Below are 23,319 nucleotides of genomic sequence, written 5' to 3' on the forward strand. Positions count from 1 at the left end.
CATTGGCATTCAGTGTCATTTTGTTTTAGGTATACTCAACCTTAGCACAACTGATGACATGTTGGAGGCACATTCTGATCTTAGAACCCAGTACGTAGGCCCCAATACATGACAAAAAACGGGAACAAAGACCCAATCCATCAAAGACCTAATCTGTAGTTCCAGGATCTGGGAAGGTCCCTAAATGTACTAATCTTGCTTTTTGGCTTCTGTAGTTACACTTCTCATTAACTGTTCTTGCTAACTGAAGTGTGTTAACCAGGATGCGGTATGTGTTTGTGCATAAAAGGCAAAGAACGGTGAGGCTTCGGGCTGCATGATTTGGGCAAGTCCCCCATGCAGTCACTGGATGGCAATACAGACTTTCTATTTTAAGAGAGTCTGTGTGTTTTCTGGTGGAATTACTTCACAACAGTGCCTCGCATGAATGGCACATGGGTGAATTTTAAGCAAATTTAAACAAGCTTCTTATTTAGTAGATGGGTCCATGCCTTCCATATTTAATTATTAATATAATTGTGTTGCTGAAAGGAAGAATTCTTTAGGCCAGTCAGAGAAGGTTCTGAGAGTGGCAATCTGCATTGAAATCTAAGGTGTTTGCAAAGCAAGGGAACTTACACACACACACACACACACACACACACACACACACACACACAAGAATTAATAGACATCTGCTTAATCCATTTCAGGACCTCCCAAAGCCAATAAATTTCATGTCCTGCCTTCCGATCCTACCTACATTGGTTTGGTGTATTGGGCCAAATGTTGGACTCCACTCCAAACCCATGGCCTTTTTTGGATATTATTGGCAGTACTTACACCGACATCTTGTTTTGGGTTTTCCAATGATAATACTGTGATAGTTTTCAATTGATGCTAAGACACAAAATTAGTGGTTAAAAATAATGCCAGAAAGCCAGGCCTGGTGGCAATATCTTGGGGAATATTGTTTTAAGGTGTGTTACTTTTGTTTATGTTGCATTTGTTTAACTCTGTAAAGCTGTGTTACTGTGCCTGTCTAAAACACCTGATGGTCTAATAAAGAACTGACAGCCAATAGTGAAGCAGGAGAGAGAAACAGGTGGGGCTGGTAGGCAGAGAGGAGAAATCTGGGAGAAAAGGGATCTGGGAACAAGAGAGGGAGGAGGACTTCAGGGGCCAGCCACACCACCACGAAGCTGTACAACCAGACATGGAGTAAGAAGGAAAGAAAAGGTATACAGGAATAGAGAAAGGTAAAAGCCCCAAAGACAAAGATGGATTGGATAATGTAAGGTAAGAAAAACTGGCAAGAAACAAGCTAAGGCCGGGCATTCATAGCTAAGAATAAACCCTCATGTGTGATTTTTTGGGAGCTGGGTGGTGGGCCCTCCCAAAGTCAAAAGACTAAAGAGCAAAAAGAGTAAAACATCACACAACACCAATGGCCTATAAAACTAGCTACTGGAGGCTGAGGCAGGGTAGAAAATTCAAGATTGTTTGGGCTACTGAGGAAGTCCAAGGCTGAGCTGGGCAACATAGGCAGACTACATCTCAAAATTAAAAAAAATATTAAGAGGAGGCAAGGTGGCGAAGTGGGCAAAGGTAGTTGCCACCATGGAGTTCGATCCCTGGGACCCATATTGATGGAAAGACAGAACTGACTCCTGAAATTGGCCTCTGACCTCCAAATACATCCCATGATGCAATGATCAATAAATATACATATTAGATAAATGTGATAAAATTTTTTTATTTAAAGGGGAAGGGAATATAGCTCAATGGTAAAACACTCGCCTAGTATGCACAATGCCCTAGATTCAGTAATGAAAAAAAAAAAGAAAGAAAGCAATGCCTCATCATGTACATCAATTTATGATCTTGGAGTTTAAAATAATGCCAGTCTGAATGGTGAATGTCTAGGTATTGTTAAAGCTTCATCTACTCTGGCAGACTGCTCTGTGTCTTTCTACATTCTGGAAGCTGCCTGTATTCCTTGGCTTGATCAATCCTGCTGTTATGGGTATGGGGCTCTCAGTTCTCAGGCAAGAGAACAATTTAAGCAAAATTTTATTATTTATGAATATTTATTAGGTAGGTGGCACAGCTGTGGATATTTTATAAATATTTATGAGGTGGTTGACAATGTCATGGGGTAAGATGACCCCTTTCCCTCTCAAAAAACAGTGGACAGGATCTCCACTTCTGGATATTTTCCCCCATGTTCCTCTAGGAAAACCCACACAGGGAGAGGGTCAAGGGCCACAGTGCAAATGATGTTATAAGGAAGGCAGGGTCTTTGGTAGATGCAGACCCTTCGCTATCGCACATGTGTGAAAAATGCATTGTTTTCCAATCTAACAGAAACAACCCAACTGCAGCCTCAAGGATTTTTCACCAGAAGAGATGCTGTGAGAATCACAGTTCCCAAGATCCAGCTGTGGTTTTCCTTAGTTACCTCATACCTAACTCCCTGCCCAACATTATCACTGCTTTGTTAAGGCACACCTCCATCCTTTGTCATTGTCACCACATTGTCACTCCCCTGACTCTTCATCCTCCTCTCCATCATGAGAGTCCCAGGGATTCTATAAGACCCACTCAGGATGAACCATGACCTTCTTCCCATCCTGTGTCTTCAGTGTAATCTACAAAATCCCCTTTAAGGCCTAAGATAATGTACTTGTGGATTCTAGGGGTTGGGACATGGAGCTCTGGAAGACGGAAGGTGTAGTTGTTAACAGTGGTCGTCAACTTGATGACAGAATCTAGAATCTCTTAGAATGCAAGCTTTCAGGCACACCTATGAAGAATTATCCAGATCAGTTCTCAACCAGTTGGTCATTCGGCCCCCTTTCACAGGGGTCGTATATCAGAGAGCCTGCGTATCAGATATTTACATTATAATTTGTAACAGTAGCAAAAATACATTTATGAAGTAGCAACAAAAATAATTTTATGGTTGAGGGTCACCACACGAGGAACTGTATTAAAGAATCGCAGTGTTAGGAAAGTTGAGAACCACTGCTGTAGATTAAGTTTAACCTTTGAGAATGTGTGCTGGCTAGGTTTGTTTGTTTTTGTTTTGTTTTGTTTTGTTTTTTGGTGACTTGGTACAGGCTACAGTCATCTGGGAAGAGGGACTATCAGCTGATAAGTTGCCTCCATCAGATTGGCTTGTAGGCAATGTTTGTGGGCTTTTTATTGATTAATGATTGATATAGGAGGGCCAGCCCACTGTGGGTGGTGTCACCCCTAGGCAGGTGGTCCTGGGTTGTTTAAGAAACTAAACTGAGCAAACCCTGGAGAGTGAGCCAGTAAGCAGCACTCCTCTATGGTTTTTGAAACAGTTCCTGATTCTGCCTTGAGTTTCTATCCTAACTTTCCTCAAAGATCGACAATAATCAGAATGTGTAAGCCAAGTAAACTCTTTCCTTTCCAAGTTGCTTTTGGTAATGATCTTTATCACAACAATAGAAATCAAACTAAGACTCAATATCTGTTCAGGAGTGCCTTCATTTGGGAAAACACACCCGCTGTGGGTGGCGCCATTCCCTGGGCCACCCTGGAGTGTATAAAGAGGAGAAAGTGACCTGAGCACAAGCACTTGTTGCTTTCTGCTCAAGAAAGCAACCAACTATGCAGCAAAAACCAAAACCCTAAAATAATTCTGCAGATCTTCCAATTTGACAGAACCGTTTTGGAAGCTCCTGGGTGTTTGTGACCAGTACCCACAGTAGTATCAAGATACCAGCTGTCTGCCCATGGTGACTGCTCTGGGGCTCCTCGTGTAGGATTTGGCTTCTGTACAGCAACATTTGCACTTCTTAATACATAACCATGATGCAACGCTGGCTAAAAAGAAGAAATAGAAAAAGGTTGATGAAACAAAGAAAACAAGGACCATAAAATGGTAGTTCTATAAATCTGAATCAAAATGAGCTTCATTCAGCAGACTCTCATATTGCATTCAGCTAATCAAAGTGTTTGTATGGCTCATCACAATGCCTCTTGAAGAGCAGAAACCAAAGCCATGAAGGGAAAATATAGCAGCCATTACATGCTATTTGACCTTCCATTGTCAGGAGTAAGGACAGTTACAGCCTGCTCTTGTAATTTGCCGGATGGCACATGCACACAGCAATTGGAACTCATTTTGTTCATCTCATCATTTAAACACAAAAACATGGTATTAAAAACTTTTTTTCTGTGCAAAAGGCATAAATTCCAAACATTCATTTAGGAAACAGTTTTTGTCTATTTCTGATGCCACAATGAGTCATTGCATTTCATACATTTTAATGTACAGTACATTCATCTCTGTGCCAAGATGACATGTTATTTTAAAACTTATCTGTTAACACAGCAAGCCTTTCCCTTACCTTACATAATTAAACATTTTATTATTGGGTATATGGAAAAGATTGAGACTCTTTTTACATTACAGGCATCACAGGTTTTTAACTACCCCTTGCCTAAATAAAATTTTATTATTTTATTTTATTCTTTTTTAAAAATCGCTGCTTTATTACACAACTTACATAATAATTCAAATGATTTCAGGTTGATGGCATAGGCTGGTAGAACCTGCACTCTGAAGGCAGAGACAGGACGATTCTGAGTTTATGGCCAGCCTGGGTTACATAGTGAGACCATGTCTAAAAAGTTAACTTCAACATGTTTGGAAGAGTTATGTGGGGAAAATATTCTCCAGTCAAAATTTCGGTATTTAGAGACGAGGAAAATGGTGCAAGAGTCTTGAACCCCTTACTATGAATAAAGACCAGTGAGGTTTATGGGTGAGATTCTTCCTTCCCTGCTCTCTCAAGGCAGCCTGAGGACAGGGTAGGCAGTCTATAGGGTCCAGAAGGTTTCACCTGTGGTCCTGGCACCCTCTCTCCTACTCCCATCTCAGTATCACCCCTCTAGGTTCCTCCCTCAGAGCCTTAATTTCTTTAGCATCCAAGTTATTCATGTTCCCTTTATGAGGTACCGTCTTCCCCTCTACAAAGTGGGATCTCCCATTATCTGTACATACATATACATAGTGCCTGATTGCCACTATCTGCTCAGAGCAGATACACAATGGGGATTGGCGAGGGGGGGGGCGCAAAAGGAAGCTGCATTCTCAGCAGTAACTCTACGGCTCGTGATTTATCTGGTGGCTCTGCCTGAGACTCAGGGTGTCTTAGTTAGTGTTCTATTGCTGTAAAGAGACACCATGACCAAGGAGGCTCTTACAAAAGAAAGCATGTAATTGGGGAGCTTGCTTATCCTTTCAGAGGTTTAGTCCACTATCGTCATGGAGGGGAGTGTGGTGACATGCAAGCAGGTGCTGGAGCAGTAGCTGAGAGTTACATCATGACGGCAGGCAGAGAGAGACTATGGGTTTTAGCATGGGCTTTTGAGACCTCAAAGCCCACCCCTAGTGACATACTTCCTCCAACAAGGCCACACCTCCTCCAACAAGGCCACACCTACTCCAACAAAGCCACACCTCCTAATCCTTCTTAAGCAGTGCCACTCCCTGATGACTAAGGATTCAAATATATAAGCCACAGGGGCCATTCTTACTCAAACCATCCCACAGGGGCAGATTCCCCAAATGCTAGTGGATTTGTTTACAGCATCTTCACAACGTTCTTATTTACTGGGAACTGTGTCCCTTTTACAGCACCAAGAAACAAATAATTCCTACCCAACATGTATTTACTTTCTTAACTATTTCTAACTTCGGGGAGAAACTTTCTTCAAAGTCGATGCTGCCTTCATTTACCCTGGACTTCCCCACCTATACCCCCAGGATCCCAGAGGCTAGCATGCTTGAGACCTAATGGATCTGTAGGGTGCTGGCCGTCCCTTTCTGGTGTGTCTCCTGAATTTTACAGAACCATCTGGGGGTCCTCATCTGGCTCCTTTCCCTACAGATAATCCAGTGTGCACATGGACACAGGACAGTCCACTGTTTTGTTTGTTTGAAGATTTATTTATTATATATACATTGTTCTGCCTGCATGTATGCCTGCAGGCTAGAAGAGGATGTCAGATCTCATTATGAATGGTTGTGAGCCATCTGCAGGTGCTGAGAATTGAACTCAGGACCTCTGAAAGAGCATCCAGTACTCTTAAACTCTGAGCCATCTCTCCAGCCCTGTTCTTTTGTTTTGTTGTTTTGGGAAACGGTTTCTCTGTATAGCCCTGGCTGTCCTGGAGCTCGCTCCTGGTGCCTCTGTCTCTGGAATGCTAAGATTAAAGTTGTGTACCACCATGACCAGCTCTGTTTTTGTTGTGGTTCAGTTTTGAAACATGGTCTCATACTGTAGTCCACACTGCACAGAACAGTGGTGCAGCTGACCTTGAATTCACATCAATCCTCCTGCCTCATCTGAGTGCCTGAATTACAGGTGAGAAGTACCACATCTGGCTGACCATTCAGCTTCCTAAAAACACCTTCATTGATCCAGTCGTGGGAAGAATCCGTTATGTCCACATTGTCAACCCTACCACCAGTACCTCTCCTGCTCAAATGTTAAGGCTTTCTGAAGTTGGGTACCACGCTACTGTTTAACATTTATCACCCCAAACTTGTTACCACGCTGATGACCACAGTAGTGGCCTTTACTCCATCGCCACCTGTCACATCTAGTGTCCCGATCAATCTACTGTTTGCTCTTCTGGTTTTCTCTCTTTTAGGAGAATAGAGGTCACCAAACAAGGTGACCAACGTATTGGCAGGAGCTTAGGTGGCAATTTGAGTGGAAGCCTGACCCCAGGACAGGGGTACTGGGAGTCGGGTAGGGGGTGGGAAAGAATTGCAAACCGCCTGAGGAATGCTCTGTGGTTATTGAGTGAGGTATGCAACGTACCTGGGACAAACGAAACACCCTCAAGTTGTTGTTTTAAGAAGAAACAAATGATTCCATAGAATACAACGAATATCATAGACCCAGCACGGATTCTATTCATTTTTACCCCGCTTCCGCAGTAAAGGGTGATTTTTACACTTTCTGAGCATCTACTCAGTGTAGGAAGTGTAGGTTTCATGCCACTGATAAAAGAAAATTAGTTTCTTGACCATATCCATTCTCCTTTACCCCCCCCCCATTTGTCTCCTTGCCAAGTAGCCTTCCTGCTACTTTTGACTTTTTAAACATTTATTTTTTTCAAAATAAAGTGTAGGTGTGTGTTTGTGCACGCCGCAGATCTCCCCCGAACTTGAGTTAAGGGGCAGGGTGAGACGCGGGTTGTGGGTGATGGGAACCGAACCCGCTTTCTCTGCAAGAGCGGTACTTTTGACCTCCGAGCCGCCTCGCCAGTCTCTCCCCTTTGTATTTTCATAAAGCACGGCGTTTTAAAAATTCTGGTTTTAAGAAAGAAACAGATATTCCGAGGTTTCTAGCTCTTTGGGTTTTAAACGGTGGAACTTAGTTTTAAGATGAAAAGAAAGGAAACACCTGCAGCTTGGACCCCCGAGGCCCCTCGGGCTGAGCCGCCCGCCGGGGCTGTCTGCGCGGTTCGCCTTCTCGCCATCGGAAGGGCGGGTCGGGGATCCGGGTTCGCTTCCCGAGGACGGCAGCCGCGGGGTCGCTCGGTCCGCCCCTGCCAGGCCGGTCTGCGCGTGCCGGGGGCTGGATCTCACGGAGCGAAGCCCCGCAGAGGATGCCGTCGCTCGCCCGCAGGCTTGGCCGTGCGAGCCCCTCGTGGGACCCTCGTCCAGTCGCTCCTGGATCCACCGGTCCCCAGACACCGGCTCGTAGCCGTAAGTCTGTTCTGAAGTTGCGGAAGGCTGGAGTCTCGAGCGGAGCCCGCCGGTGGCGGCTGCGCATGCTCCACTGACGCCTCCCTGGGCCTGATAGAGCCTTCGCGAGGCCGGCTTAGCGGAGCTCCAGTGGCGCAATCGGTTAGCGCGCGGTACTTATACAGCAGTACATGCAGAGCGATGCCGAGGTTGTGAGTTCGAGCCTCACCTGGAGCACGACTCTTTTGGAGCTGAGCTATGCGGTCATTTTATATTCGTGCAGGAAGGAGTTGGGGTCCCCCTGGTCTCCTCGCTTCCTGTCTCAGCCCGAGCGAAAAACAAACTCGCGAAGGAGCCGGGCCCCCTTTTTCCGGCCTGCTTTGTAGCTCCTGAGCGGTGTCCAAACAGCGGTGGATCTCAGTCGGCCGCCGACTGCCCTTCCCGTTCGTTAGTCGGTTGTTTAAACCGCATCCCAGACCGGGGATGCAATGTAGACCTAGGTCCCGGGCGCTCCTGATGCCGGGTGGCTTCCTGCGGACGCGGAGGAGGCGCTGCCCTCGCCCGGATCCAGGCCACTGCTTCCGGGTGGCTCTCCAAGACCAAATGGACCACGAGCGTGGGACCTGGGTGAAGGATCTGCTCCGTTCCCATTCCCTATGTTAGACCCCCTGTCTGCAGCTCCTCTTCCCACCCCCGGTTCAAGGCACCCACCATCCCCTGGCATTTGCAGTTGTGGGCGGGGCGGGGGGGTGCATAAGTATCTGGGAAATTTCCATTCCCCTCTTTCTAAAGCTCTGCTATCACTCAGGAATGGTGGCCACCAGAAGAGGCCAGTTGGATTTCTGTTTCTGTCTCTTATTTCTGCCTCAGGGCCTTTGCAAAAGCCAGTCCGTATCTTTGATCATCTTCCCCAAATCTTAGGGTAGCTGGCCACTCAACCATCTGGGCTCCGTCAAACATCCTTCCTCAGATGAGGGGAAGTGCAGTTGCCCCCATCATACCATTCTCTAGATTTTGCTTATTATGATGATTTGAAACTACCATGTTTCAAACTTTACATAACTTTGTAAAGGTTGAATTATAGACTAACCTTTACATATCTTATATGGTCTATCCTTCTCAAGTAGGTTTACAAGACACTACATCACCTATTTTAGGAGAACTTACAAACTTCCATGACCACACTCTTACAGTTGTATTCCTGAGCAGCTCTTTAGTTCTATTATTACAGTAAAACTAACCACAAAACTAATGCACATCAGTACAATAGATGCCCAAGAAGTAGAAACTATTTGAACTATCCTCTCTGCAGTAATTCTTATCTTTATTGCTCTCCCATAAAAGAGGGGGCAGGGGGGTCTCATTTATCCAATTATTAATAGTTCACCTCCTATCATTCCAGTCAGATTTTAGGTCCCATGGTGCCAATCAATCTGCACACCACCCACGATGAATGAATGGAAGGTTAATATAGGAACAAGACATGGGCACAAACTCTAAAGCTAAGTGAAAAACTAGTGCCCAGTTCTCACGTAGAGGTTTACTGTCCAGACAACAGCTGGAGCCTGGTGTTATAAAGTTCACTGGAGTTGTCCCAAGGTCTCAGCACTGGGGTATGCTGGGCCTTGAACCCTGGGACTTACTGTCTACTTGAAGAATATGGCTTATACTTGGCTCTGGGGAGGACCACCACCGAGGAGCACTGCAGCATGCTTCACAAGCCACAGGATACATGAGACTTGCCTGGGGAGTGTGTGGCCATGCAGGGTCCCAGGCTGCAGCTTTAGAGATTGTCACCTATACTCAGGAAGCCGGTGAGCTGGACTTGGAGGAGAGATGAGGACTGGGTGACCAGTTCTGAGAAATCCGCCATGCCCTGCAAACCAGGTTGGCCTGTCACTCTAAACTGAAGGGGTTCCAGGGAGAACTAGCAAAGTGTTTTTCTGTGGGAGTGAGGTAGGGAAGTTTCTCATCTTCGGCTTTGGAGTTTGGCTCCTCTTCAGCCTTGCCTTTGCACACTCTTGGATTTCCTGGACCAGCTTGGAAGGAAGGAGAGGAAACTATAGTTTCTTTCTTTTTTTTTTTAAAAAAGATTTATTTTTATTTGTGCATCTACATTTGTGCTCATATGTGGGGTGCCCATGCCTGTGAGTGTGTGGAGACCAGAAGAAGGCCTTAGATCCGTTTTTGTGCTGGATTAGAAGTCTGTGTAGATGATGAGCTTGTTATGTGGGAGCTGGGATCCGAACTCCGGTCGTCATGATTGTGCTACAGGCACCATCTCTGAGCCTCCTCTCCTTGAACAACAGCACATAGCCAGGCACTACTGTCAGTTTTTAAAAATTCTTTTGGTATCCCCATTCTAGAGAAAGCATGCCAAGAGTCCATAAGGACTCAGGCATCTCCTAAGAGGTGAGCTGAGAGTGGCGAAGTCTGCCTGGCACAGAACACTAGGCTTTAGTCGGGTAGGTGTTCCTCATCACTTTCCTGGGATCTAGGGAGTGCTCCAATGAGTCCACAAAGAACTAGTGAGTTCTGTTGGGTCTTCAGAAAAACTATGCTGGTAGACACAGGAGTGTGGGGGTGGACAGGTGCCTTAGTCCTGCCTCAACAAGATGATGGGACAGACTTAGTAGACTTCCTAGGGGAGGCCTTACCCTCTTCGTGATGCAAGGGGGGGGGGGTCGGGAAAGAAGGAGGAGAGGAGGGAGGGGGAACTGGGATTGGAATGTAAAAAATAAATTAATAAAATAAAAGAGGAACTAGCTGCAAAAGAAGAAAGGAAGGAAAGAAAGAAAAAAGGAAGAAAGAATGAAAGGGAGGAAGGAAAGGAAGGAAGGAAGGAAGGAAAGAAAAAATTGTGCCGGGCTGGACAGACAGTCTTCTACCACACGGTGGCGCTGCGTCCCTGCCCCAGAAGGTTTTCCTTACAATGGGACTTGGGCAGAGTCAAGCTGCCCCATCTATTGACTGGGATTGTGTGCTCATCCTGCAGGGCCACCCGGGGTCCCTCTGTAGCGCTAACGTGGACTCAGACCATCTCCCAGTATCCCCCAAAACAACACCAGGGAAAGCAGAGAGTTGCTCCCACAGATTATATTAGCCAATCAAAGACTTGGAATAGAAGACCCGGGTTTGAACAGGAGAGTCCCAAATTCTGAGTACCCAATTAGAAAAGAAGACCACGTCCAGATTTTCTTCTGGTCTCCATCTGCTGATCACAGGATTATCTCCGTGGGCCACCGAAACCGTCCCCACGTGTGTTAGCACTGTACGGGCATTAGGGGAAGCATCCATTTTGTTTTGTTTTGCTGTGTTGTGTTTTGTTGTTGTAGTTGTTTTCCAGCTGTTTTATATACGAACGACCTTGGACCCAGGCTGGGACTCAGCCCTTCTATACTGTCATTAGAACCAGCTTCCCATCAACGAACCTTTAAGCCTTTTTCACAGCCCACAAATCTTCTAGCTTTAGCGGCCTAATGGTGGACTTTGGCTTGTGTAATCTGAAGTTAAATAGGAAGCTGGGTGGGAAGCCTGGTGGTAGAGCGCTGAGTGGTGTATGCAAGGCCCTGGGTTCGAGTCCCTCGTCCTGGAGGACTGGAGTGTAGGTATATGTATATCTGGAGGCAAAAGCCACAGCTTTGTTCTTCAGAGCTACCTAGAGTAGCCCCCTCCCCCAGGACATCCTCAGCCCCTTAGGCCAGAAGAGGTATCAAAGCCCCCTGGAGAGCAGGTGGAGATGGGATGAAAAACAGTACAGGGATCTCTTAGGAGGGGTGGCAGAGGGCAGAGGCCGCTAAGGGCATTTACTCGATTTTATAGTTCTGTGGACTGAGGGCTGACATCGTTGCCCCTCCCCCCATGCTGGACTTCCATTCTATATCCGGGCCTAGTGGCTCATGCCTATAATATCAGTACTTAGGATGCTGAAGGCAGGAAGATGGCTTCGAATTTAAAGCTACTCTGGGTTATGTAGTGAGTGTATTACGGCAAGTTTGCATCCCACCCTCCAAATAAGTAAATACATAATTTGAAAGTTCAAGGTCAACCAGGATCCAAGGTGTACATCTTTAATCCCAGCACTCAGGAGGCAGAGGCAGGCAGATATCTGAGTTTGAGGCTAGCCTGGTCTACAGAGGGAGTTCCAGGACAGCCGGAGCTACACAGAGAAACCCTGTCTTGAATCACTCCCAAACCCCCAAAATGTTCAAGGTCATCTTTGGCAAATTGGAGGTCAGTCTGAGCTCCATTAGATCTGTCTTAAAAGAAACAAACAAATAACAACAACAGCAACGATAAAAATGAATTTGTTCTTAGTGGAACATTATTCTGAGCACTGAGCTCTTGGCTAGCCTTTGAGCCATCACCAGTAATCATATGAGTCAAGTGAGTGCTATTTTTTCCTTGGGTATCAATTGGCAAGCCTGAGGTAACAGCTCTTGGTGGGCAAGCCTGTGGTAACAACTCTTGGTGCTCAAGCCTGAGGAGCTGAGCTTCATTCCTAACATTCACAGTGAAGGAGCGAATTATCTTGTAATCTGATATTATCTTCGTCTGGTTTCTATTGCTGGGATGAAATTCCATGGCCAAAGCCAACTTGGGAAGAAATCATTTATTTGGCTCACACTTCCAGATTACACTCCATCACTGAGCAGTCAGGGAAGAAATTCAAGGCAGGAACTTGGAGCAGAAACTATGGAGGAATGTTGTTTGCTGGTTCATTCACAGGTTCATGCTTGATAGCTTTTTTTTTTTTTTTTAGAGCTCAAGACTACTTGCCCAAGACCACGGTGTCACCCACACTCTGCTAGGACCTACTATGTCAATTAGGCCACCTGATGCAATCTCTCACAGACATGCCCACAGACCAACTTGATAAAGACAGTTCCTCAGGGGAGACTCAGGTGATTCTAGACTATGTCAAGTTGACAGTTAGTGCTCCCTAGGAGAGACAACTACACATGCATCCCCTTCTCCCACATCACACACACACACACACACACACACACACACACACACACACACCATGGCGGCAAGAAAGAGGGCAGTTTTGCTCTGAGTGCAATGTTGACCGAAGAGAACACTGTTAAGCGCATTTACTCGTACACCTGTCAAGTGGGAAGCTCCTGCCTTCCAAAGAGTCCTTTGGGTTTTCTGTGGAGCTCCCAGTGTGCTCATTGATGCCAGAATTAACAGAGTTGTCTAGACGAAAGGAATGAAGAACATCCCATGCCAAATCCACTTGAAGTTGTCTAGGAAACATAATAAAGGCTAAAGGTCACTACATGAACTCTAGTGGCCAATGTCCCCATTCTCACCTGTACGAAATCTAGATAGTCATGTGGATGAAAAAAATGATGGTCAAATAAAGTTCCAAACTCTTGGGAAATGGGGGGGGCGGTGATGATACTTCAGCCTGCATGCACACCAGACAACCAAGGCAAGACAGGCCTGAGGCTATTTTTGGAAAAGGGAACCAGGTTGCCCTTGTGGGCTGTGTCTCATCCTGGAGCCAGCAGGGGGCAGCATTGCCCTCCTCGCAAGACCATGTATAGGACCTCAGAAAAGATCTTTGCTCAGTTGCACTCCAGGTTCCCACATCCCTGGACCAGAAGGGGTCAGGAGAAGGAGGGATGCTAAGTGTCCAGGAAGAAAAGGGCTTGAAAAGAGAATGAAAACCCTGTCCCGATTCTCAAAAACAAAACAACAACAAAATCCACACAGATCAGCTTAGGGCGGTGGGCCCTGGTATGTGAGCATAAGAGGACCTATGTGTGAGGACTCAGGGTGAAGGGTGACCATGTCCTTTTCTGCCACTGCCATGTCTCATCCCTCTGGGAGGAGGTAGTTTGGGGTCCTGAAGGCCAGGACTTACCCTCTGTTAGGGTCGTTGTGTTCAGTTGGACAGACCAGCGGGAGATTCTTTATTTCTGTGTATGCAACAGGGGCTGGAAATTTAATTCACACTTCCGTTCATCTGCGCAGAGGGTGGAGGGAAAAAAGCAATTTTCTTACTTATTAATTTATAACCAAACTGGCCTTTCTCCCAACCCCTGCATAATGATTAGTGAGAAAAACAATTAAATGTTCAAAGTGATTTAAGTAAACGTCATGGGACCTGACAACTTAGCCTGTCCCATGAAGCAATCTTAATTCTCTTACATAAAAGTGCTTAGCTCTTGGATTACTTTCCACAATTTTTCTCACTGAGATGGTGTCAGGATGTGTGGACAGACAGGGACAGCTGAGTGACATCTGGCAAGAGGACTAGGAGTTGGGGTTTTGGGGTGTGGCGACTGCCGATTTCCCAGCCAAAATTGCTGTCACCCCTGACCACTGACAGACTTGAGCTGAGTTTACATAACCCATGGTCCAGTCCCTCCTGGGATGGTTGGAACCCCACTGAACCCGGGTCCTTTGTTGCCTGTGGAGTTCCCTTGCTGGTCTGTTGTGTCCTCAGTCAGGCCTTGTGGGAGTTGAAGCTGCCTTGTGAAAGTCGAATTTCTGAGGCTCCCTTGCCCTGTTCTGGAGCCCTGTGGTCAGAGGCAGAGACCTGGGTGGTTTGAAGCAGCTGGGAGGCTGCTGCTTCCCCCCTCCCACTCGCCCAGAGTTCCAAGGGAGGCCAGGAACACCGGCCATCTCCAGAGAGGACCCACCAGGTCAGATGTGATCATCTGGGTCCCCTCCCTCCTACTTCCCATCCCAACATCCCCCATCTCCTTAGATAGGACCAAAGGCTCTCTTTTCTGGCCTGGGCATCTATTACATAAAACTTCATGGTCACACCCAAGGAGACAGAGGCAGGAATCCAGAAAATATGCTCTCCAGAGAGCAGGCTGTGTAATGGACTTTTTTTAAACTTGGTGCCAAACATTGCAGCATTCCTTTTTTCTATAACAAATCCCAGTCCTATGCAGGGATGGATGCCTCATGCTAGCGAAGATGAGGGTCATGGGGCCCTCTTCAAGACAAAAGAGAGACACACACTCATGAAATCTCAAATGTCACCACCCTGGATTTCCGGAACCCACGGAAACAGCAGGTACTCTGTAGCCTTCATCTGCCAGGGAAATCCCCTCCCTTGATTACTGAAGATCTGCCCATACTCTCGGGGAGTATGTCGTCAGTGTGAGTTGAGCCCACCCAGATGGGGAGGAAGTTGTGGGGACATCCACTATGAAAAGATGGCCTCGCCGTAAGGAATCCTTCCTGGCAGAGGCAGGTCATGTGGTCACGAGATGAAAGGTGTGATTGGTGGATTTATGTCCATGTCCTTTCCTATTGGATGAGAGACAACTGAGGATCTGGGGAAAGGCTGGATGGCAAGGACAGGTAACTCACAGAAACACAAATACCCAGATGTATTCAGCCTCATAAGCAAAGACATGTGTAGTGTACTTTTACACCAATGACTAGTTTCATATCAACTTGACAAAATCTAGAGTCATCAGAGAGAAGGGAGCCTCAACTGAAAAACAAAGAATTGCCTCCAGAAGATTGGGCTGTAGGGAAGCCTGTAGAACATTTTCTCAATTAGTGATCAATAGGGGAGGGCCCAGCCCATTGTGGATGGGGCCATCCCTGGGTTCTATTGGAAAGCAGGCTGAACAATCAATCCATGGGACCAAGCCAGTAAGCAGCACCCTCCATGGCCTCTGCATCAGCTGCCTGCCTCCAGGATCCTGTCCTGCTTGAGTTCCTGTCCTGACTTCCTTTGATGACTAAGAATGATATGGAACATAAGCCGAATAAACCCTTTCCTCCCCAAGTTTCTTTGGTCAGGATGTTTCCTCACAGCAATAGTAACTCTAAGATAACCAATAAGTAACCTGATTCTGTACCTGGGGATGTGGAGATACACAGGTCCTTGTAATAATTATACATAATATCTATTGGGAATGTGTTACCCTGTAGACATTAAATAACACTAAAAAGAGATTAAGTGGTTTAGTCTTGACAACACTGTTCCGAGTTAATGATTATTATTTACCACACTTAACAGATGGGTGAAGGGACTCACTTAGCTGTCAAAGTCACAGAGTTAATAACTGGTAAACTTGTGTGTCAAGTCCAGGCTGTCTGGTTTCAGAGCCAGCAGAGGTAGCCAGTGTCTCTCTTTTGCTGTCTTGCTCATAGATACTCACAGTCTTGCAATAGGCTCAAGCACAGTGTTGTACTTAGGTGTCTGTTCTTTTGTGGGGCTTAGGGCAGAGACCAGGTCTCGGACTTCACGTAGTTATGGTATGCTAGCTCATCTTCCTCACCTTCATATCAGGACTGAGTATTTCCTAGGGGAAGCTTCCAAGTGGGCCCAGCTGTGAAGGTCCTTGAGCCTCCAGAGGGTTGGGTGAGAGGTCTGTCCACAAAGGGAGGGGTCAGGAGGGCCAGCCAGCCTGGCAGCTGTGGACTAAGTCTCATCATGGCCCCTAGCTAAGTGGTCATAGGTTTGAGAGAGGGATGAGGCAGTGAACCCTCACTAGAGGAAGGCTTCAGGGGCCAGTGCAAGCTGGGGTGTCTGACACAATCGAGGCCAGACATGACTGGCTCTGCTGAGCATCTGCGGTGTCAGAGTGGAGTCTCTCTGGGAAGGGATATGCCCAAGTCACCCTATAGTCTCCAATGTTGGTCTTTCTTTAGGCTGAGCCAGGTTCAGTATGTCAGAGAACAAGGCTCCATGGTAGGGAAGATGGGGGCTTCTTAAGCATGCATGTTATGGACATTGAGGCTCTTCTTATGTATCCCAGGCTGCTCTCCAGCCTGGAGTCGTCTCCCCTCAGCCTCCCAAGTGCTGTGATTACAGCCTTGTACAACATGCTTCTGGAACAACTGAGATATCTGGAAAAACATGACTGTGGCTTGGTGGGACACAGGAAGCGCTTTTGGACTGTAACCCCAGAACTCTATGGCCTGTAGGCCCCTGAGAGTCCTCCCACCCCTGCCTTGTGTGGTGCCTCTGACTATTTTCTCTATTCCATATGTGAACTTCCCTGGAGCCAGCCTCTTTCCTCAGAACCCTACCTGGGTTTCCCATCGAAACCTAACAACAGCTGACAAGGCACTAACTTCCGTTTCCTCCTCCTTTCTCTCCCCTCCTTCTCTCCCTTTCTCCCTCTCCGCTCTCCCCACTTCCTCATTATTTTAGCCAATGGGAAATGGAGACACAAAGGGATTAAAAAATTTGCCTGAAGTCCCATATTAGGTCGGTGAGGAGAACAGGCTCAACTTCTGCTGCAAACCTGGCCCTTGTCACTGTCCCAGCTGTTCACCATCTACAGTGGCCCCACAGACTGGAAGGAAGCACCCATCTTAGGGTCCAGACCCATCTTAGGGTCTATCTATATAGCCCTCTGGGTCTAAGACACACGGGTGCTCCTGGCCTTGGACACACCTTGGCTCATTTTAGCCTTAGAGAGGTGGCTGTTGCTGCCATCTCTTCAAATCAGCTCCCTCACACCCACACCCACCCCCACCCCATTCCTCTCCTCCACCAAAGGAGGGACAGGTTCTTCCCACCTCTGTTTTTCTGAGAGAAGACTAGAATTTCTCAGAAATGAGTCTTGGAGGCTGTGAGGGACAGGTAATACACCCCCGACTGTACAAACAGATTGTGGGGGGAGCCTGGCTCTAGACGTGGGCTCTTTAGAAGACCTGATGTCCTCTGGTGAATGGTGGTCTTGGGCTTGCTTAGCTCTGCTGTGTTCTCTAACCATGGCACAGGCCATTCAGACTTGGCCAGTAGAGTAGCAGCTGCCTGAGCAAGCAGAAGGGTGAGCAGTTCAGCATGCCCGCTTCATCAAGGCCCCTCCCTGGTCTCCTCTGGTCACCCCAGTGCTCCCTCTGGTCTCCATGAGTGCTTCTCTTCTGTCTGTCAAAGCCCTTTGGGCACTCATATCATCAGTTTAAGGGAGACACAAACCTTATGTCTCTATACTTAGATGCTATAAATCAAGTTAACAAGCAAATACTGATTTAACATGGCATGAGCCAGGCATGGTGGCTCTTGTTCATAAATCCGCACTCAGGAGGCTGAGAATGGAGTGACTCAGTGGGTTTAAGGGCAATGTAGGTCATACAGTGACACCCCCTGTCTCAGATAAATAAACAGGGAGTTGTCTCAGTGGGCAGAAGCACTTGCCACACAGGCCTCACTTCAGTTCCATTTCAAGGACCCACAGTGTGGGGACAGTGAGGACAGTCCTCTGGCTGTCACATGTGCACCATGGTATATGTGCCCCCAAATATTAATTAATAAATTAAAACTAAAAAGAAGCCACATGTGGTGGTGCACACCTTTAATCCCAGCTCTCAGAGGCAGAGAAAGGCAGATTTCTATGAGTTCAAGGCCAGCCTGGTCTACAAAGTGAGTTCCTGTCCAGCCAGAGCTACATAGTGAGATCATGTCTTAAGATTAAATAAAGACAAAAATGAAAATAAAAATTGTAATAAGAGCCATAAAAAGAGATAACATTAAAATGGCATAATTGAAAATACATATAGAGTGATGAGTTTTAGATGGATGAAAGTATGTAAGATATAAAGGATGGCAGGGTTTATTACTAAGAATATAAAAGTTCTGATTACGGACAGTGATATTTGGACAAGTAATATGTACCTTATATATGTCATATATAATATATGGTATATATATTTTTATATTTTATAAACTAGCACACAGCTCTCTTCTAACTTCAATTTCCTTCTGTGTAGGTAAAATTGCTGATCATGCTTTTGCAGGTGGGAACTCAATAGTTTGCATTCTAGTGGGTCTAGAAATGGAGTTAAAGAAATGAAACTAAGACAAAGCTGCAGTCGAGGCTGCTTTGACCATGTGTTACTGGGTAGCAAACTGCTCCCAAACTTGGTGGCTTAAAACAACCTCTAGGTAGTGAGGGGGGAGGGTCAACCAAAACAGAGGGTATAAGATGTCTTATGGGGGCCTGTAACTTTGTACGCTAAGCTTAAAAATGGGGGGGGGGGCTAGAGAGATGGCCTGGTGGTCAAGAGCCTCTGTAGAAGATCTGAGTTTTATTTCCAGCTCACAAGTCAGACAGCTCACAAGCCTCTAGAATTCCAGCTCCAAGGAATCTGATTCCCTCTTCTGGCCTCCTTGGGCACCTGCACTCGAATGCGCATACCCATGTAAACACACACACACACACACACACACACACACACACACACACACACACACACACACACAATTCTTTAAAAATATTTTAAAAGTGAAGAAATAACAAAGAAAAACAAAAAAAAATGGAATTAGAAACCAAACCAGAACAGCCACCACTTTATTATGTCTTGTGGTGCTGGGAACCCGGTGCCTGGGCTTATCAGGGCATCTGCCACTGCTCTTACTTAGGGGTCTCAGGCAGCTGTGGTTAGGGAAGGGTGCCTGGGATCACAGGAGGCTGACTGGACTGAGGGCAGGCAGCACTGGCCCTTTCCCTTTCCCCAGGAAGTCTGTGGGCCTCTTTCTAATGGAGCATCTGGCTTCTCCAGTGCGGTAGCTGGATGTCTTGCAAGGTGCTCAAGACTCCCAGAAGTGAGTGTTTAGGAAGAGAGAAAGAGGAGCTGGCAGTATTCTGAAAGAACGCTTCCAAACTTAGGCAACTTATTTTCAGCACATTCCATTTGTTAGCATGAGTCACAGGCCAGCTCAGACTCACTCACTTGGGAAGGAGCACACAGGACCAGAACAACGGAAGTGTTCTCTGGGGCATTCTTGGGAAGGTACCTTACCATCAGGCTGGAAGTGGTGAATGGAGAGAGAAGACAGAAGAAGCCTATGGCCTTTGCTTTGGGGCCCTTGGAAGGTAGAAGCCGAGGAACATTGAGGAGAACATGGTTGGGGTCCTGGGACACCGGCCTATGTGAGGCAGTTGCCTTCACTGACACGTCACTGACAGGCAGGAGAGAGTCTTGTCTAAAGAATTTTCAAGCAATGCATTGAAAGTGCCTGGAACTTCTCCGAACTGACTTTGTCAGGCAGAAGAGCCGGTTAACTAAGGAACTAAGGAAGGCACTGTTCCACTTTGGAGCAGAATTTAGGAAATCTAAGGAGGTAGCAGCGCTGTTACAGCTGAAGGCTCTCTGCGGAAGAACAGGCTTCAGAGCAAAGGCACAAACCAGGGTGCTGCCAGTAAATTGTGGGTTGAGCTGGAGAGGAAGCCAAGGGTGCGGCTGTAAATCCTTCAGTAATGCCTCAGTAACACTCAAGTGCATTTCTTGGAGGCCACATGGGTAGACAACAAGGCTTCTGAAGACCTTGCAGATACTGTCTTAGCTCTAGTTGACAGTGGAGTTTCTAAGGATTTGAGCAGACTTCTCACCAGTGGCTTAAGTCATGCTAAGTCTCAATGTAAAGAAATGGTTGTGGCTTTTGTGTGATGGAGGAGGTTAGGATGTGATGTATAAAAGCTGGCAGGAGCTGGAGAGAGGCTCAGAGGCTATGAGTGTTTACTGGTCTTGTAGCGGGCCTGAGTTCCTTTCCAGACACCCACACCAGGCACCTCATGGCCCCTGGTCTCTCCAGATCCAGAGGATCGTGTATCCTCTTCTGGCCTCCATGGTACTGCACTCATGTGCAAATGCCCCTCCACACATTTATGTGTAGTTAAAAATTGAGGGGAAAAAATGAAGCCCACAGAGTTTTAAAAATAATTCTACAAGTTGGACTGAAGTATAGTTCAAATAAAGAGGTCTCTTGGCTGCAGCTCTTGGTTATTTCTTATGAAAAGAAAGGACAGTTGTCCTAGTTTGCTCTCTGACCCAAAGCAGAAGAAGAAAGGGTTTATGTGGCATAGACGCCTTGAGTACAGACCATGCCTGTGGAAAGCCAAGGCAGGAACTCAAGCAGGACAGGAACCTGAAGTGAAGTGAAGCAGGGGACCATTGAGACATGCTTATCCCCATGGCTAGCTTAGTCTGTTTTCTTATACAACCCAAGACCACCTGCCCAAGAATGGCCCATCCCACAGTAGGCTGGACCCTTCCAGGTCTAGAAAGTGCTCTTATAGGCTTGTCTATGGGCCAGTCTTATGGAGGTATTTCCTCCATGGAGACTCCATCTTCTCTGATGACTTCAGCCTGTGTCAGGTTGACATAAATCTGACCAGCACAGTAATTAAGAGTTTGGAGCCAGGAAAACACTTCTGGAGAGAAACTGTATGTCTAATGAGGGAATTGGTGGCCTATGTGTAGCTCTGTTGCGGGCTTGCTCTTCTTTTTGGAACACGAGCACCCATTGTTCTTCCATTGTGCCTGCCTGCTGTTGTGTGTCAAATGTGGGAAAATAACTTGTCTCTTGGCTCACAAATTTTGGGACCCCTGAAGGGTCACATGTGCACCTTAGATGCTTAAGTCTTGGTTTTGGAACCTGAATCTGAGGGTATTTAATGACTGAGGCCTTAGGGGGTCTTGGTAAGCAGGTGTATTTGCACATTAGAGGAAGGTGATTCATTTGGGACCAGACTATGGGTAATTGTTCTTCAGAGACAGCTTCTCCTTCCCACCCCAGCAATGAACTTACACTTCTTGCTGTGGTCCACTTCTTTAAGTCTGGGTTGTATCTGTGACTTTCTTTGGATCCACAAAAGCAGTGACCATGATGCTACATGACTTCTGAGCATAGATCATAAAAGGCTTTTAGTTTCTACCTGGGGTCTTAGGATACTCACTATGGACTGGATGGCAGCAGTGTATCCCTTTAATCTCAGCACTTGGGAGTCAGGCTCAGGTGGATCTCTGTGAGTTCGAGGCCGGACTGGTCTCTATAGAGTGAGTCCCAGGACAGCTAGGGCTACCCAGAGAAACCCTGTCTCAAAAACAGACAAACAAACAAACAGAATACTCTGTGGGGTTGGCCAATCATTGTATTAGGAGTTTGATTCTTCTGAAACTATCATTCAATGAGAGGTTCAAGACAGCCATAAGAAAGGCCACATGGCAAAAGCATTATGTATAAGCATATCCCACTTGCTCCATCCATCCCACCTGAGGCAGGAGGAAGAGGACGCAGATGCCGCCATTTTGGATGCACTATGCTGTCAAGGCTGCATTTGGCGGCAGGCTTCATTCAGGTCCCGCTGCCATTTAATTGCATGAGATTTTCACATCACCAAGCAACCATCTCTCACAGTCAGTGGGCAGAACTGTGAACTCAGAGCTCAATAACTCATTGTGAGCCACTAAGGTTTGGGGTTTATTATACAGAGACAGGAAAATCACCTATTCTAATTTTATAACTACAGGGTCAACTGGAAAAGATGTACATTTACGATTGCTTCTCATGTAAAAATGTGTGTATGTGTCAGGTTGTATGAGTGTGTGTGTGTGTGTGTGTATGAGGGCCTTGTGAAATGTCTTTCTCAGGTAGTTCCACATTATTATTATTATTATTATTATTATTATTATTATTATTATTGAGACAGGGTCTCTTGTGGAACCTGGAGCTTGCTAATTCGGTTGGACTGGTTGACTAGCAAATTACAGGTATCTTCCTCCCCAGTGCTGGGATTCCAGGTGCCCACCACCATGCTGCATCTGGATACTTGGTAGTGGAAGTCAAGATCCTCATGCATTTACCTAGTGAACCATCTCCCCAGTTCTTCTCACATAAACTTTAAAAACATTGTCTCTAGAGCCATTGAGATGGCTCAGCAAGTACAGGTGTTTGCCACCAAGCTTGAAGACCTGAGTTTGATTCCCAGAAGCCACAAGGTGGAAGGAGAGAATTGACTACCACAAGTTGTCCTTTGACCTCCACATGTGTGTTGTGGTGTGAAAGCACACACAAACCTAAAATAAATAGACACATAAATAAATGGAATAAAAGTGTCGCCTTAAAAATCTTCAAAATGACTGTGTTAGCTCTTTTCCTTGCTTCTGTGGCAAAATACCTGGCAACAGTGACGTAAGCAGGGATAGGTTTATTTTGGCTCGTGGTTACAGGTGGGTTATAATCCATCATAGCTGGTGAGGCACCGCGGCAGGAATGTGACTGGCATTAACAGTCAGGAAGCAAAGAGCAGATAGGAGATGTGGCTGAGCTACTTAACATCAGTACCTGCCCACAGTGACCCACCTGATCAAGGATCTGCCTCTTCTGAAGTTTCTGCAGCCTTCCAAGACAACACCGTTAGCTGAGGACCAAGTGTCACACAAGTGAACCTATGGAGGATACCCCACATTTCAAACCACAGCATTTATCTACCAAAATTTCAAACTGGTAAGTTTCATCCAACACATATAAAGTTTAATAAAAAATGTTTAAGTAAGGCTAATTTTAAGCTTGAGTTTTGAAATTTTAGTGACATCTTAGTAGACATGTTTATAGTAATGAATCATTCGCCATTGTGGCGTTGCTCCGTGTCTGGGTTGTTGCCAGTGTAAAGAGTCGGTCTCACGCTTCATGCATTTGCATCTTGAGATGCATATGTGCAAATGTAGGTGAATCATAAATTATGCGTCCTGGAAAATGTTCCACACCTGTGATTTGCAAACATAGCAAACACTGTGCTATTGTGCTAGTACCCATAGAAGAAAATGTGTGCTTGCCACTGTCATGGAATACTGCTGTCACACCATTTGTGAGAAAGGAC

At 46.3% G+C, this 23,319-nt stretch overlaps 1 protein-coding gene, 1 long non-coding RNA gene and 1 other non-coding gene across 5 annotated transcripts in view; 2 read left to right on the forward strand and 1 right to left on the reverse strand.

Annotated features, from left to right (window-relative positions):
• Positions 1 to 1,715: 1,715 nt before the first annotated feature.
• On the reverse strand, positions 1,716 to 8,434 carry LOC113835922. The gene is made up of 2 exons (XM_027417925.2): positions 7,437 to 8,434; positions 1,716 to 3,837 (listed from the first exon to the last, which is right to left on the reverse strand). The coding sequence occupies exons 1-2, from the start codon at positions 7,806 to 7,808 to the stop codon at positions 3,604 to 3,606; spliced, it is 606 nt and encodes a 201-aa protein (XP_027273726.1). The 5' UTR covers positions 7,809 to 8,434; the 3' UTR covers positions 1,716 to 3,603.
• The window catches only part of LOC103160768, a 53,996-nt gene continuing 38,285 nt past the window's right edge, over positions 7,609 to 23,319 (forward strand). The window contains exons 1-2 of one of the 3 annotated variants that reach the window (XR_003485777.2): positions 7,609 to 7,741; positions 22,830 to 22,946. This is a non-coding gene — a long non-coding RNA (uncharacterized LOC103160768). Of the gene's footprint in view, positions 7,742 to 22,794; positions 22,947 to 23,319 lie in introns of all 3 variants that reach the window. The other 2 variants (XR_004770265.1, XR_003485778.2) reach the window with 2 other exon arrangements.
• Positions 7,865 to 7,957, forward strand: Trnai-uau. The gene is given in 2 exon segments: positions 7,865 to 7,902; positions 7,922 to 7,957. It is a non-coding gene; the product is annotated as a tRNA-Ile (tRNA).

The sequence above is a fragment of the Cricetulus griseus genome, chromosome 5, assembly GCF_003668045.3.
Source record: "Cricetulus griseus strain 17A/GY chromosome 5, alternate assembly CriGri-PICRH-1.0, whole genome shotgun sequence".
Lineage (NCBI taxonomy): Eukaryota > Metazoa > Chordata > Mammalia > Rodentia > Cricetidae > Cricetulus > Cricetulus griseus.